Source organism: Zootoca vivipara, chromosome 4 (genome assembly GCF_963506605.1).
Source record: "Zootoca vivipara chromosome 4, rZooViv1.1, whole genome shotgun sequence".
NCBI classification, from domain to species: domain Eukaryota; kingdom Metazoa; phylum Chordata; class Lepidosauria; order Squamata; family Lacertidae; genus Zootoca; species Zootoca vivipara.
Window position 1 is genome coordinate 29,378,066 of NC_083279.1, and position 17,146 is coordinate 29,395,211.

A 17,146-nucleotide genomic window follows, 5' to 3' on the forward strand; every position below is an offset into this window, starting at 1 on the left:
CCCTATACCCACAGGTCTCAGGGTGGTTCACGGGATGAAATCACAATATAAAAACACAAAATGCACAATCAAAATAAGAACAACCCAATAACCCCACCCAAATAATCAGAAAGGGAAAATAGCATTTTAAATACACAATATATGTAATAAAACCTATAAAAATAAGCACCCATCAAGTATCATCAAGGAGTAGATCAATAGATCAATTTAACTTTCTTTCAAACCAAAACAGTGGTCGTCGTCCCCCAATTGTAACCATTCATAGAAGCTCTTTGATCCAGTGGAGGCTTCCATGAAGGGGCACCTGGCGATTAAATAGGGACCCAAACCAGGAGAAGGACCAGTTCAAGTTCCACCTTTCCCCACCCACACAATCTTTGTGTGCAGCTTACCAACCATCTTGTGTGTTTTGGACTGTTTAAGGAACCAGGAATTTTCCCCAGACCTTTGACTTTCTTTTCAGAAGATTTGGAATATTGGCTACCCCACAGCAAAATGATTGTCTGGAATGAAGGTTTGCAGTGTAGCTCTACCACAGCTGACCAGACACAAAGCCAAGAACACAATGTGACTGGCTGTTGAGGGTCACATCCGGGTAGCTTATTTCACATCCGGATAGCGAATGGCATTATGAGCAGTGCCATTGTATTGGATTACTCAGCACAAGGCTAGTAGGCTGGCTAGCTTGGGCTACTATTGGCAGTCAATACAGGCTGACAATAACATCACATTCTAGTGAGTGCCTGCATGGGAGAATACATAAACACCATTCTGATACTAGTCTCTTTATTTTTCACTCCTTTCTTAATTTTTAACATTAGATTTGCCTTGTCCTCTGCTTGGATCGCAATGAGACTTCATTCATCTAAGGAAAATTGTTCTTGCACAGTCTGCTCTGAACTTACTACCACTCAGGAAGGGGGAAAACTGTATGAGACTGAAAATAACCCTATCCAAACTTATTTAGCAACATGACATTTAGTAGCTCATCTGTATATGTATAAGTGAAATGCAGATGATACTGTAAACAATGGCACCATTTTTACAGCTTCTCCCCCTCAAAGCATTTGCATCCATTCCAATAATTGGGTGGTTTCCCCCCCCCTTATTTTTTTAAAATGTCCTTGGAATACTGCCACACAGCTTGTTTTAAAACTGAAGATTCATAGAAGAATAGAACAGAATATTTTTCAAAACCCAGGTATAATATTTAAAAAGGAACCTAAGGAATACTAGCTGAAGAAATATATAGTAAGAACGATAGCAGCCTCTCCAAATGTGTTTCTGTCATTCTCTCTCTTTTTTTGGGGGGGGGGGAATGCACCAATGATGTAAAGCAGAAAATCTGAGTACTGTAGTGCTTCTCCCTCCCCCCAGCCCCACATGATAAAAAATAATAATACCAAGCTAGATCAACACATTGCTGCTTGCTAATGATATCCCAAAATCTTCTGCTTGAGATGAGCTGCTCTATCCTAATGGAAGGTGAATTCTGATTTATTGTGTGCAGATCTTTGTTAGTAATCCCAGAACAAGACAGGCCATTTATTCAGTTTACTGCTTCTCTTTGTAGCAGTTATGGACAGAAGCAGCAATCAGACTATGTAAAGAGTTGGCTTCAGGACTCCGGGTCGCACCCTGATTTATGACATCCTCAGTGTTTTGTGTTGCCAGAGTGAGTCATAAATGCTCACTTGACTGCCACATGAATGGTTCTTATTTTTCAGCCATTCAAGGTGATCTAGCATCAGACCAAGAATAGATAACAAGCAGTTATTCTGAGTGCAGCCATTCCTGTCTGTGGTATGTGTGGCTCTCAGGCTTCTCAGAAGGTCAAACAATATTATGTTCAAACTACCTGAGATGGCAACATGGTATGCCTATGTGTTTAAACCAGGAGCTGCCTACATTGCATACAAATGTTTATTTCATTTTTCTGGTTGTTGGTTTTTTTTTGCATTGGACATTTTAACATTCTTGTTGGTGGCGGTCTTGTTTCTGCCTTGAATTCCTTCAATTTTAGGCTCATCTGCACTTGTGCTTGTACCATGCCTAGAAGGCACACAGGTCTGAGCAATTTCCCACTTGCCCTGTGCTTTCTAGGCATGGATCCAAGCAGTTTTGCCTTCCCCAGGAAAACCTGCTCTTTAATGCTAAATCACAAGAAACTGCAATCGGCAAAAACTCCATTGCTGTATGATCCAACTGAGCACTAAATATTGGGTTTCCCCTGGGGAATGCAGCAGGCCAAACACAGGTGTGGACAAGCTCTTTATCCCAAATGCTGCTACTGTTTGTCATTCCAATGATAAATACTCCTTTCTCCTAACTGACTTTCCCTCTCTTCCCAACCTTCGCTTTAACCTTCTTGTACTCACTTTCAAATGTTGCAGCTTTTTTTGACCTTAATATTTGTTCTCTTTTCTTTCTCTGTATGTTCCTCCCTGGATGCTTCAGACTACAGGTGCCAATTCTAGCCTAAGATTAGCTCCTTTCTCAACTTCTCCTCTCCCCTCCCTTCCCCCACTCCTCTCCAACCCCATTTGCCTCTTGTATTTCCCTTTCTGCTCTTGGTCACTTGAGTACCACCTCCTTGATATTTGAGGCTGCAATGCTTTATAAACCCACCTGGGAGAAAGGCCAGTTGAACTCAGTGGGACTGACTTCTGAGTAGACATGTACAGGGTTGCACTGTGAACTCTCTGGCTCTATTTGCATAGCTGCCCCCGTATTTTAAACTGTTTCCCGCTGGCAGCCCAGACTGGAAAAAATCCCGTAAATCCCCCAGATTTCCTACCTGCCAGGGAGGCTCCATTTTGGGTCCTGGCGCCGCCCGATTTCCGGCGCCCATACATGGGTAGCGCGGCACCAGAAGTTGCTTCTACACATGTCCCGACATGCGTAGAAGCGACTTCCGGTGCCGCTCCGCCCATGCCTGGGCACCAAAAATCGGGCAGAGCGGCACCGGAAGTTGCTTCTACGCATGTCCGGACATGCATAGAAGCGATTTCCGGTGCTGCGCTACCCATGTATGGGCACCGGAAATCGGGCGCCGCCGACACCGGAAGTTGCTTCTACGTTGTCCAGACATGCGTAGAAGCGACTTCCGGTGCTGCGCCACTGCTGATCCCACATTTTTCAGCAAGAGATTTGGCAGCTCTGTGTCTATTTGTACATCCAAGCCCCTGTTTAGATCGCATCAGTTTACCCCTTCTTCGTTTTTTTAACTTTCCTTCCCTTTCTTTTCTAAAGTGCCTCATCTTTGCGTATTTCACATATTATAGAATCTGCCCTTCACCCAGAGTTCCACAGAGAGGGCCCCACAAACATTTTAAAACCACAATATATAAAATCAAGTCAAAACAAATCGTTAATCATTGTGGCAGCAGCAGAGAAATAAAAATACTGCCAACAGATAAAATCATTAGAGTTCACCTTTCCCTTCCCCAGTGACCTGCACAGAGAGGTCCATCTTCACTTACCTTAGATAAGACAGTTTATGTTGGAGACTGATGTACCTCAGAGCTGGGGTCATTCCATAAATGTGGAGCCAGGGCAATTGTAAGCCTGCATGCAAGGACTGCATTTTGTTTTGCTTTGTCTTTATATGCATAGTTTATTGGTTTTTAAGTTTGGACTGCACTCTATGTTTAATTATTATACACAGTGCTATTTTTCTAGAAAAGGAGGTGCCGATACTCACTGTGAACGCCTCCCTTGTTCTCTTATAATGTCAATGCTGCCCACCTGAGAGGGGCCAGAACTCAGTTCCGACCAAAAAAAAAAAAAAAGCTCTGATTGTACAGCACCCAGCGTATCTAACCACTTTGTTACTAATAAGTAATAGCAGGTGTATGCACATCTACACTAAAGGTAACTTCAGAAGTTGCAGAAGAGCAGTTGGTGAGCGTAAACCAGGCATCCTCAAACACGGCCCTCCAGATGTTTTTGGCCTACAACTCCCATGATCCCTAGCTAGCAGGACTAGTGGTTAGGGATGATGGGAATTGTAATATCAAAACATCTGGAGGGCCAGGTTGGAGGAAGCCTGGCATGAAGCAAATACCCTGTAAAGAAGAGGTGGCTGTTTTAAGCATTATCGAAGGTACATCAGCTTCTTCCTGAGCTGAGTTGCAGGAAGCATGGCAGAGTGAGAATGGGGAACTTATTGTGCATTTATTGCGGGCAGTTGACTGCATGCAGGACAAGCACGGAAGGAAGCATCCATGGCTCATGTGTTGATCTAAAAAGCCCCAGACAGCTTGGGTCTTGGATACCTTAAGAACTGCCTGAGGCTTTATAATCCCCATTCAGTCACCGAGATTGTCCAAAGGAGTGTTTGTTGTTCACTACCAGCATGTCACTGAACCTCCCTAAATTGATTTGTGGGGTAGTGTGCAGGATAACAGTTCTGCACTAGCTTGCACTCCTTCTGACTACATGGGCTTCATGTAACCCAGGCAACTATAGTCACACCATATCTATTCCTCTATCAGAGTCTGCAGGAGAGAAGCAGGACAAAGGTCAAGTTCAGAAATCAAAAGCTGACAATATCACAGTTTTAGAGCAGCTTTCTGGGGTGTGTATTTGTAGAGGTTTCTCCCTAGCCATCTCTTCGGTTCACAAGGAAAGCTTTGCTTTCTTTAACACTAAGACCGACTTTCCTTCTCCAGTAACAACAGACTGAGTTTCCCTCTCCAATACATTTCTTCCCAAATTATCTCAGCAGAGAAAAGTGTGCCTTCTCCTGTGATTGCTGCAGCAGACACTGCAAGAGGAACTGAAAGCCAGACAGTGCCAGCCTGGATTACCATAGCAAAACAAAAGCAGAGGGTCATGGAGCAAGAGCTTAGCAAAGAAGAGAAACTGGTGGCTGCGGATAACACAGACACAGAAAAACAAATACAAGAGAAGGAGCGAATGGAGGTAATACAGGTCATCCCTTCTTGTGACCTGCATGTGACATTGAAGTGGGGCTCTTTGCTTTAACCAGCTTCTGCAAGGTATCTTGTAATCAATTAAGGTTGGCAGGCGTTCACCAACTCTGCTTCACGATGCTGCTATTATTCAGATGTGTTTTAAGCCAATAATTGCATGCAAATGTTCAGCAAGTGTAAAAGCGGGTAGATAACTTAAGTTCTGAGCTACACAGGGCTGTTCGTGTCGGAATTCACAAAGAATGAATTCCTCAAGCACCCTTAGACTTTGTTCTCCTTTCCCCACACCCACACACCTTTTTTTTGAATTTTTAAGTGAGATATGCGTGTGGTGGAGTTTTAATTCTGTAAAGGGCAAGTGCTCACCTGATGCACCTTTTTTTCTTCTATAGCAAATATCTCAATGACATTTGAGCCCTTTTTGTAATCAACCCTATTCTTCCTTTGCAAAGGTGGGCTTCCCTCTTCAACAGTGGAGCTCCCATCTCCGGTGGGAGCTTTTCTTTTAAGGAGGAGGAAAGCCTTTCCCATGTTGCAGTGTTTCCTTCGACCTCCATTTCCTTATACAATTAAACAACCAGGAAGAGCTCGGCATCATGGGAGAAGTTACTGTAATGACTGCAGCAAATGTCTGTATGCAACTGCTCTAAAGATTCCTTTTTAATCTGCAGTGCATCACTACAGAATATTACTGTTGCAATACCAACATCAGAAGGCAGCAGTTTTCAAATCAAGCGTTCATTCTGACCAATTCATCTCCCTTTGTTCAATTTCCAACTGTGGGAAACCAGAACACCGTTCTCCATTTCAGTTCTGAACGTGTTTTGAAAGCTCAGCTGATAGAATACTTAGTTGCAGGAGTGTGTGCTTTTCCGTCTAAAAAAATCTATGGGTTTTAACCTGCCAGTAGGGAGAATGGAAGTCATGTATAGCATACATGTTTGATGATATACACTGAAAGTATATTTACAGGCTTAAAGACTCATGTAGAGATAAATGTTATGTCACCCTAAAAAACATGTTACGTTTTTCCTGTAACCTACGGTATAAACCTTGGTGAGGACCTGAAGCAGAATGAGAAATTTGGCCTCCAGTACTCAAAATCAGTTATTTCTGGTATTGAGATAAACCAGTATATAGAAAAAAAATGAACTAAGACACAAAAAGCGAAAGGCTGCTTTTGGCTTAAAACAGCATTAGAACAGGGCCTGCTTTTGGCTTAATACAGCATTGGAGCAAAAGATAAATGAATGTAAATGTCAGCATTGGAATCAAAATCTAGAACTGTAGCACTGTTGTGATTCTGCTGCAGTTTTTCTTCTGCAGACGTTACGTTACTCTTCTCAATGTCTTCTGTGGTAAAATTATATAACTAACATAATTAATTGCATAAATCATTACGTTATTCCAGCTCAGTCATTTCAGTGCAAAGAAATGCAATGCAAATGGATGGTGGTGGAACATAACCAATTACAGTTTTTTGCAGATTGAAATGATTGCAAATGCCAATTGTATTCGCTGGATTCTGTTTTGATCATGGGACAAATAAATGAGCTTTGGCAATTTCTGCCTACACGAAGCATGAGATGGCAGTGCTAATTTTTAATATAGACATTCACCCTATTCACCCTGTGTAATATTCCTTACATTTAGCTTTCTTGATAAAAGCTAAATGTAAGGAATTTACATTTGTTTTTGTGTTGTGATCCTGAATTAAGCAGCATTTTTAGATTGCGGAAGGGAAACCCCCTCACCAGCGTTGTGAATTTTATGGTTTTATTTCTTTGTGCTAAATGTTTGTTTTGGGTCAGATCCCAGGCCAAAGTAAACCTTGTTCAGATGAGTAATACTTGAAAGAAAGACAGTTACATTCCATTGTGTAGGACATTTCCAAAGGATAGTGTGCAGAAAAACTTCCATTTTTGGTTTGCAAAATTTCCTGTAGATTGTCCAATGTAGATTTGGTCTTGCAGGAAGCTGAGTCAAAAAGCAATTGTTATTTCCACATTGTGTGCATACCTTTCTAAACAACCTGACTGTGTGCCTCTGACAGAGAAATAAGTATGTATTATCAGCACACAGTGGTACTATCCTGGGAATAAAACTAGCTTAGAGCAGGGTTTCCCAAACTTGGGTCTCCAGCTGTTTTTGGACTACAACTCCCATCATCCCTAGCTAGCAGGACTAGTGGTCAGGGATGATGGGAACTGTAGATCTGGAGAAACAAGTATTGGAAACCCTGGACCCATTGAGGAAGACAGAGGCTTGACCAGAAAATGGCTGATAGGGTTAAGCAGTCCCCTTCTCTTTTCTTCAGTTTCCTTACATTCTGACCTGTACCTCCCTGAGGCTGCTTTTGGCTTAAAACAGCATTGGAGATGCTGTTTTAATTGGAGATAAATGCACTGGTGTGTCACATTTTAAAAGTGCACAGCCATAGCTCCCTATTGTCCATGAGAAGCTGTTTGCTGCCAAATTTGGCTTGTGCTTGCCCTCATTATCAAAAGAGGCCTTGAATAATTTGCTGCGGCTGCAACAGCTCATTTCCAAGTGCTTCTAATTGCATAATTCAAAATCCCCCAAACAGTTTTCCAGTCTACAGACTATGAAATGTTTATGGAGTGTTTACAGCTCAGATGGCATAAATAGGGCAAGTGTGGGTGACATATGACCACATTATTCTATTGTTGAGCAGGGGAGCCATGTCTGCTGCTGAGTTTCTTGTGTTCTGTCAAATCCCTACTGTGGTTCTATTTCCCACTGAATTATTTAGAACGCTATTCTATGGTGTGTGTGCTTTTCCCCCTCTCACCCCACCTTTTTTTTTTAGGAAGTTCTGAGGCAACAGACAGATTTCACGCGAAACACATCTTTGCCTTTCCCACCCGCAGCTTCTTTTGAAGAACAAAGGAATGAAACTAAGTCAGATATGCAGGAATCTTTGCCGGGAGGCAGCTTGCTGTCACACCATAACCCTGGTATGAAAACAAGACGCTAAAATCCTGACAATAAACCCAGGCTGTAAAGTATTTTCCATCACACAAACAACGGTCCCAAGTTTTTATTAAGGGTTCACAAGATTGAGCATTTCTGCAACTTCTTCCTGACGGCATGCTGCTGGTTTTATTTTTTAAAAGAATTTATAAACTGCACACCTTTCACAAACACCATGGTAGTGCCCCCCCCCAAAAAAATTAAAAATTAAATACAAGGTTAAACAATAAGATTTCATCAAATCCATCTGTAAAACCAGCACAAACCATGTCTGACGGTGCTACCTGAAAAAGCATGGCTGAATTTTAAAAAGTCTCAAAGAGGCATTCAAAGGAACGCAGGGTTTCTATTTTCCAGGGGGAATGCATTCCAAAGTGTGGGTGCTACCATGCTAATAACTCTGCCCAAGTATTCATTAAGCAAACTTCCAAGGTGTGTTGCACCCTCAAGATGTCTACTAGATGATGTAGGGGTTTAAGTAGGAGGAGGTGGGAAAAGTCAGTCTCTCGGGTAAACAGGTCCTAGGCGGTTTAGGACTTTATATACCGTAGTAAAACCTTAAACCTGTTGTTCTGATTTTACATACTATTAGTGGGACTGAGGGCACCCTCTCCACATCTTAACATTTTTCAACCACACACCTAAAAACAGGACATACAGATGTGATGAGCATTCTCGCAGATGTGTCTCTGCTTACCCAAATTTGGGGTGGACAGCGGTTGCAGCCCAGCCCGGCTCCCCCAGCCGGAAAGAGTCTTTTCACCCTTGTGGCCGGCCATTGGGCTCTTCCTTGGCTGGCCACGGGAGGTTGGTGGGATTGCCCACCAAAACATGAATCTATGTGGCCAACGAGGGCATCAGTGGAGGGCGGGACCTGGGCAGCAGACTGGAGTGAACAAGTCTTCACTCTGGTCTGCCTCTGGAGGATAAAAGCCAGCTGCAGCAAGGGGTCAGCAGTTCAGTTAGTGGAAGAGCAACCCACCCTATATGCTGTTCTTTAGGCACCATGTTAAGAAGATCTTGCTGTGGATCAAAATGGTCACCGTATTCAGGGCTGGGAAGGAACTTGCCTGCAAACAAATGGGGCCCGTTCGATGCCTTCTTTATATCAGTCATCACAACTTTCAGTGGATAAGGCATTGGTGGAATCCTTAGTCTTGTTTCCCGGGTGTGGGGAATCACCTTGACTTCAGTTTGGTGTGATATTGCTGGGTACCCTGGTAAAGGGGTCTGAGTGGAAGTTTCTTTCCTGATGCCAAACGAAGAGCAGGCAGGCCATAGGACTTCCAGGAGCAGCCTGGGGCGTTGACTTGTGTCTTGAGGTGGTCCCATAACCCAGGCATGATCCTGTCCAAGTTTCAGCCTGCAGCCAGGAGGCTGATACAATATGCACGCCCAATGCCTAAGCCTAAGCCTACTTAACATCTTTAATCAATGAAATTGTGGCCAATTTTTAATCCCAGAAAGCTGTTGTGTCAAGTTTGTTCCACCTGTCCTCACCTCATGCTTCCGTCCACACTGCATACAAGTCTGCAAAGGCTGCCTTGTCGAGATTGACTCCGATTCCAACATATATACTTTAGCAAGGGCAGGAAAAATTTCAGGTTTCTGTGCCCTACATTAAACATGCTGACTGAATGCTTTCTCTGTAGCATGAACAATAAAGTGATCTCTACAGATAATGCATATGATGAATTGGGCACTTTAAATTTAGTTCAGGTGTGTGCTACACAATAACCTTTATCGCAGCAAATTTAAAAGTGTTATTAATAGGTTATTCATCATGGGTTAGGATTCTTAAAAAGATTTTTCACCATCGCCTAATGGCACTTCATACTATAATGGTTAATTAAGCTGATAGGGCAAAAATAAAATTAAAAAATCCTACTTGTTATTCTTGAGCATCACACTGCTATTAAGTAAGTAAGCGATATTTTTGTTTTCCACACAGTTCAGTCTTCAGTGCTGATTGAAAAAGAAGATATAAAGCCACTTAAGAAGGTCAGTCATTCTTCCCCAGATCAACCCTCATGGATGGAACTTGCCAAAAAGAAATCTCAAGCTTGGAGCGACATGCCTCAGAGGATAAAATAGAGTATGCATTTTTATGCATAATAGTTGTTCTAGATTTTTTTTTATCGGGCTATGTTAATTGAACAGATAGTTACTCATGAAATCTATTATGTTGGCCTCACATTTGTATTCTTAACCCACTGTGTAGCAATGAAGATTCTGCTAGAAAGCTACTGCTGGGCTCTTTGTTTTTTGCTTGGAAAAATAATCAGTTGCGGATAATGTTGCTTATCTTACATCTTATTTGTTTCTTTCCCCCCTGCAAAATGGTTTGTGATGTATAAGCTTTTGGAATATTTACTAATGATTGGTTTACCATTACTTTGTTACCTTGTGACTAATCTTCCTATCAAAAATCTTTTTCTTTTTTTGAGCTATGAAACTAAATTGGAATACAGCAAGAATTCTTCCCCAGAAACACACATGCAAAACAAATGATGTTAGGTTGATAGATTAACAGAAAATTAAAAACTGATAGCATTGTGGAGTAAACATGGAAATAGGCTGGAATGCTAGTTTATTCTCTGGACTGATTCAGTCATTACTACCCTCTCCCCACTCCCCAAACCGCTGCACGCTGTTGGATCAGGTTCAGAACCTAGCATTAGACGTATGTGCTACTTGACAATACCTAAGAAAGTCATGACTTCACTGGAAGAACCCTCATTTATTTGAACTCCAAGTAGGTAGTATAGTTACAGAAAAAGGGAGAACCTGTATTCAAAAATTCAAGATCTCCTGTTGCAGTTGTTGATGTAGTGAGGATTGGAAGAAAGAGCACACATTCTTGATTTTGCCACATCTAGTGGACTAGTGGGAGAAGTAGCATCTGAACAGCCCCATGATTTTGAATCCTAAACCGAGCTGACAAGGAATTTATTTATATCTTGAATGAGGGATATGTTGCCCTCTGAGATGTTTCCGGGTGGGAACTCCCATCATCCCAGATCATGGGCCATACCCGCTGGGGTTGGCCAGTGGGGAGTTGGACTCTCAAGGACATGTAGAGGTCCACAGGCTCCCTTCTCCTGATCTACATCTATGTCAAAATTGGACCAGGCATCCCCATACTCGGCCCTCCAGCTGTTTTGGGACTACAATTCCCGTCATCTCTGAACACTGGTCCTGTTAGCTAAGGATGATGGGAGTTGTAGTCCCCAAAACAGCTGGGGGGCCAAGTTTGGGGATGCCTGAATTAGACACTGCTTTAACCTCCATTTCGTAGCCTTATCCTTTTCTAATCTAGAAGCTGCTCTTAGACTTTGGAGAAACGACGTCATCCATGATATTGAAGGGTAGTCATAATGCCTGCTAGAGTTTGCACATTTAAAAGTTACGCACAGCTGTAAAAAAGAAAAGCCAACTTCACACATATGTATAATATCACAACAGAAAATTCGAGACAAAACTGGCTGGTGCTACTTACTTTCTTATCTGCACAGTTGGGGTAATCAGCCCGTGAATAAATGCATAGGCCGATGGATTCAGGGTCAGCAGGGGAAAAAGACCAAACTTCAGTCCCTAGTAAGGGAGACAGTTGGCAAGCTTTGTTTATCTAACAAAGGAGAAGATATTACTTTGTCCTTCATTATACACTGATAATCCAAAATTGCCTGGATGAGTGGCCTTCATTCTGCCCTATTTTTGCATGCATTTTCAGTATACATTTTCAATTATGTTACAGGTGATGGCTAGGATTTTGTTAGCATGTGGTGTAATGCTGGATATATATTTTTTCCTGCTGCTGTTACTTTAGGTGCCTCTTGATATGTAATAAAATGGATACCATGTAAAACATCTTTCCACGGCAACAAAAATAACCATTGGCTTTTATACATAAGGTACAGCCTTAGCACCTTCAGTATTCTTGAAGGTGTGGTATCAGTTAAACTGAATTTATTGAGTATCTTGCAGTATTGCAGAAAGGCTCTAGATTGGTGGCAGAGTTCATGCTTTCTTTGTGCAAGGCTCAGTAGCCACTTGGGCAGAAATCCTGGTGCTCTCATGTGGCAAACAGAGGCTCGGGCCTTATCTATGTATGTACACCAAGCACCTTAGATAAGCCACCCACATAATTCTGAAAACATGGTTTATGTCTGTGGGTTTTCTGATCACTATTCGCCTAACCTGCTTTAACTCCCAAGGTAGTGTTCCATGCATGGGGTGTTTACAAATGTTTTCAGTATGTCTCAAGTCCATGATTTTGGGGTTGAAAATCCTAAACAGGAAAACCTACTCAAAGTGCATGCTTCTTGTGATCATCAGCAATATTCTTATAACATGCCACCGAAAGAGGGACCAGGGATGCAAACGGTAAATTACCAGAAAGCAATAGGAGTACATACCAGTAATTCCAAGAATGTGGCTGTGTGCATACTGTATTCCATAGAAAGCTTCCACTTAAATAAAAAAAACCTAACCCAAATTCCCTGTGATTATCTGAACCCTGGGGAACTGTGGCTTTGTGTAAATTATGACTAGTGAGAACAGGCCAGGAATCATGGTTCGATCCAGGCTTGTTCTCACTAGCTGTACTTTAAACAAAGCCACAGTTTCCCAAGTTCAGACATGCTTTTGGTCTCCTCCTCCTAGCATGTGAAAGAGGATGGAGTGTGTGAGCCTGGGGTTTGTCCAGGTTCATTTGTGTAGTAGGAAACCATGGTTTACTATTATGTCCGAACCAAGCCCTAGACTTTTCAACATTTCAAATGCGTATTTAAAGATGCCTTTGCTTTTGAAAATTGTTCAGATATTGACCTAAAGTTGAGCTTTATTCCAAAGTGCTAGGACAATGCTGATATTATGTTACTTTCTGCATATCCTGTCTCAGCCAAATAGTTAAATTTGGCAAACAGGACATACAGTACTAATCTGTGTATTTGCAGTGAATAGAATGGCTTACTTTTTATATCTACTACAATGAAAAACCTTGCAAGGAATTTTAAACTACATTTTAGTTTAGGAACACTGCAGTGGACTATATACCATGTTCTTTTGTTTAATACACATGCATTTTCTATCACATCTTCTAAAGAAATGCAAGGCAGAGATCAGTCATAAGCTATGTCTACAAAAGCAAGTAACAGCTACTTAAATAGCAATAAAAATAATGAAAGTCAAATGCTAGAGGGTCCCCCCCTCCTCTTGAGCAGAAATGATGTACTCTGTATTAACTACAGCATATGGAGTAAAATTCAAGGCTAATTTTAGGCGGAGAACACTTCTGGTTTTAAATAGTTTTGTAATATGTAAACTTAACTGTGAGTTGTGTTTTTTAAAAACATTGTAAATCTTGCTTTGATTTTTATGACTTGCACTATTTCTAGTTTTTGCTTCTCCGTGCAATGTTAACTACCTTAACTTTACATCTCTGCACATGCTGAGCATGTTTACATGGTACTAAATCCTAGTAAGTCGCATGGGACTTACTCACTAAGTAATCCATGTTTAGGATTGCAGCCTTAGTTTTTTTTAATGTCGACTAAATTATTTTTATTGTTTTGTATAGAGAACTGCAATAAACTCTTGAGTCCACAGTATCTTGTTGGACATTACTGACTGTGTAATGTGTTAACACATGCTGGACACTATCCATGGGGATGTTAGAACTAGCTGCCTTACACAGAGTAAATGCCTGTGGGACAAGTGTATATGTGGAGGAGCCCTCAAACTAAGAAGGAGACAGCTAGCGGGCAGTGCCAATCCCTTGGTCTGCTTTGCTTCCCCTCCCCATGATGTAATCATAGCCAGGGACAATTGCAAATAATGGATATAAAATGGTGCTGTGTTCTACCAGCTGCTGAACAAGCTCCAGTGGAAAAAAGCATGTGTCAGAAACATTGCAGAAAAGTATTTTGTACCTCCCCTTGCCTTGGCCTTGCACAGTTTTGAAATCCATGGTGCTTTGTGTCTGGATAGCCATCCTGAGTATTGCTAAATTAGGATATTTGGTTTACAAGGGTGACAGAGGACAAAAAAAAGGTTGGGATGTGCACCAACTTTAGGCTTTCGGGGTATTAACCAATCAGCCCATAGAGCACTGTGAGATTTCCTTCTGAGTAAACATGATAAGGTTTCACTTTAAATGTAGCATTCCCCATCAAACTGAAGTGAATGTAGCCACTGGGCAAAATCTTAACATGGCATCTATGAAGAATTTTAGACTTGCCAAATAAGACAGCCTTTCAAGAGTCTAGGCATGTCTTACTCAGAAGTAATTCCATTGCACGTGCTTGGATACTCCCAACTACCGGTATGTGTGCATAGGATTGCAGCTTTAGCAGTACAAAAACATTTTGCTTGAATGCTTGCACCCAGAGTTTCATACAAATCGTAAGTGAGGGGCAAATTGTGAGATTCTACAACATGAACGTTTTGTTGCTCTCTGATTTATAAATGTTCCTTGAATATTTTGAGGTAAGCAAGGTTTCTGTTACTCTCTACTACATAAGTATATATGTTTTTAAAAGTGGTATGATTGCTGAGGTCCCTTACACAGCCACTTTTGTTATGGGATCTTTCAATGTCTACATTTTGCTTGGATTTTCCACTTCTCTGTGTATATTGGCTCAGTGCCCAGAACACCTATCTGTGAATTGCTCTCAAACAGCTTAAGTGGATGTCATCCAGGAAAATCTTACTGACTATTTCCTCTTTTCAGGAACAACGATCCAAAGAAGTAGTGTTTCAATAAGTTCTGTGGAAACTTTAATTGGGGCAATGCAAATGAGAAGACTAGATGTCTTCGTTTCGCTTTGCAATTTCTGTCTTCCTTGCCACATTCTGCTCTTATTACTAGAGGCAAGAGTAATTGACTTTCCGTTTTTTGTACATTCTTTTGTTTTGTGGCAGATACTTTATCAATCTTATATTATGCACTGCACATTTAGCAACCTAAATGATTGATGTTCTCCGAGGTTCTTGAAACCATCCCTGTACTATAGTCTTTGACTATAAAAACAATTTGTTGTTGTTTAATCGTTTAGTCGTGTCCGACTCTTCGTGACCCCATGGACCAGAGCATGCCAGGCACCCCTGTCTTGCATTGCCTCCTGCAGTTTGGTCAGACTCATGTTCGTAGCTTCAAGAACACTGTCCAACCATCTCGTCCTCTGTCGTCCCCTTCTCCTTGTGCCCTCCATCTTTCCCAACATCAGGGTCTTTTCCAGGGAGTCTTCTCTTCTCATGAGGTGGTCAAAGTATTGGAGCCTCAGCTTCACGATCTGTCCTTCCAGTGAGCACTCAGGGCTGATTTCCTTAAGAATGGATAGGTTTGATCTTTTTGCAATCCATGGGACTCTCAAGAGTCTCCTCCAGCACCATAATTCAAAAGCATCAAAACAATAGGCATTATCAATTAAGAAACCAGCTGCATTCTATAAATTCATCATCACTGCTATTATGCCCCTTTCAAAATGAGCGTCCTTTAAGAGATTATTTAATGAAGGCAAATGCAACTGAGAGAAAACACATGAGCTATTAACTTGAGAAGAATCTCAGATCACTTAATGCAGTAAACCAGGCATCCTCAAACTTGGCCCGCCAGCTGTTTTGGGACTACAATTCTCATCATCCCTGACCACTGGGCCTGTTAGCTAGGGATGATGGGAGTTGTAGTCCCCAAAACATCTGGAGGGCTGAGTTTGGGGATGCCTGCAGTAAACATTGGGCTACTTTTCTTGGTATTGTACAAAGTGCTGAAAAGAGAACTAAAATAGACACTGCTCAAATGCTTATTATCTATGTATCAACATAGCATGAAAAGGAGGAGTATGCAGTTCAAAAAAGCCACCCATTTATTCAGAAGCCATGTTTGGATTTGCAAGAACACAGTGCAGTGAAATCAGTGGCATGTCCTTGGAGCACCCATGATATTCCCATTGTTGGTGGCATAATTCTTACTCTCTTTTTAATTATATTTATTGAGGTTTTTAACAATAAAAAAATACAGCACAAAAATACAAAAGCTTGAAAAATAAAAGAAGAAAAAATTAAAAAAAGAAAAGGAAAAATGAAAGAAAAATAGTATCTCTAACAATATCTTGTCCCCGACTTCCCCGTCCCTCCCCTCCCGGGTCAATTCCATATCCAACTTCACAACTTCTTTTTTATACCCCACACAATAAATTCTATTAGGTTTTGAACTATGTTACTCTTAACTATTTCTAATAATTTCCTTTAGCCTATAATTTCCCCCTCAAAAGATATACCTTTGCCTAATTCAAATTCTATCCAATCTTTTAACTAAACCTCCAAACCCACCCCCTCCCTCCCCAGGTAGCAGTTTCCCTTTTCCCCCGGCCAGCGTCTTTATATCATCCAATTTCAAACCTTTTAATCCATCCATTCCTCTACCTTATATTCCTTCTTTACCCCACTCCCACTCTTAGCCAATCTAAACCATCCCATTCCTCTTTCTTCCCCTTCCATTGTTTTAATTCTTCCACCAGCCTCCCACCCTCATATTTATTTCCACTGTCCCCTATTTCCAATCTTCTGTCTGGCCTGCGTCCCCTCATTCTCACTGGGGGGGCAAAGGCCAGACTCTTTCCTCCCTCCTCAACTTGTTTGTTTCCTTCTGGGATCCGGTCGCCCTCTCTCACTGAGCAGACCAGATCCCAGGGTCTATCTTGGTTCTTAGCGTCCAAAGTCACATAGGTGATCAATGCTTCCTCTCTCACAGGTTGCATTGATTTCTCAGTCCGTTGCTCCTTATTTTCTGCCTGTTGTTCAATGATTTCTTCTTGTTGCAATTCTAAAGTCTCCATTGGATATATCTGTTGCTGGTCTTCTTTTAAAGTCTGAATATTTCCTTTCCCATGACGTATTTCCTCTGTCATTTCTTTAATAAAGTCTAGAATATACTGCAGTTCGACCTCCTCCATTTGTAAGAGGGTTGTTTTGGCTGGCAGCCTTCTTTGTCCTTCTGTGTTCCCGTGGGAATTATGACTTGATCCGCCAGAGATGGTGCTATAATGTCCAGACTAGTTCCTTTGTTTATTTCCAACCATATTTATCCTTTATAATTTAGATTCTTAGTCCAACTTTTCCAGTTCTCCTCTTTATTACATCGATCAACTTAGATATAATCCAAAAAATATCACAGAGTCACAGCAGTTACTCTTTGTAAATCCTTATATTTG

The 17,146-nt window shown here is 41.5% G+C and overlaps 1 protein-coding gene across 1 annotated transcript in view; it reads left to right on the plus strand.

Moving 5' to 3' along the window:
* Nucleotides 1-15,015, plus strand: part of CRACDL (CRACD like) — a 65,590-nt gene extending 50,575 nt beyond the window's left edge. The window contains exons 10-12 of the mRNA XM_035115559.2: nt 4,727-4,926; nt 7,768-7,915; nt 9,883-15,015. Of these exons, the coding sequence (XP_034971450.2) occupies nt 4,727-4,926; nt 7,768-7,915; nt 9,883-10,025 (491 nt within the window). The 3' untranslated portion in view covers nt 10,026-15,015. The remainder of the gene's footprint in view (nt 1-4,726; nt 4,927-7,767; nt 7,916-9,882) is intronic.
* The last annotated feature ends 2,131 nt before the right edge of the window (nt 15,016-17,146 follow it).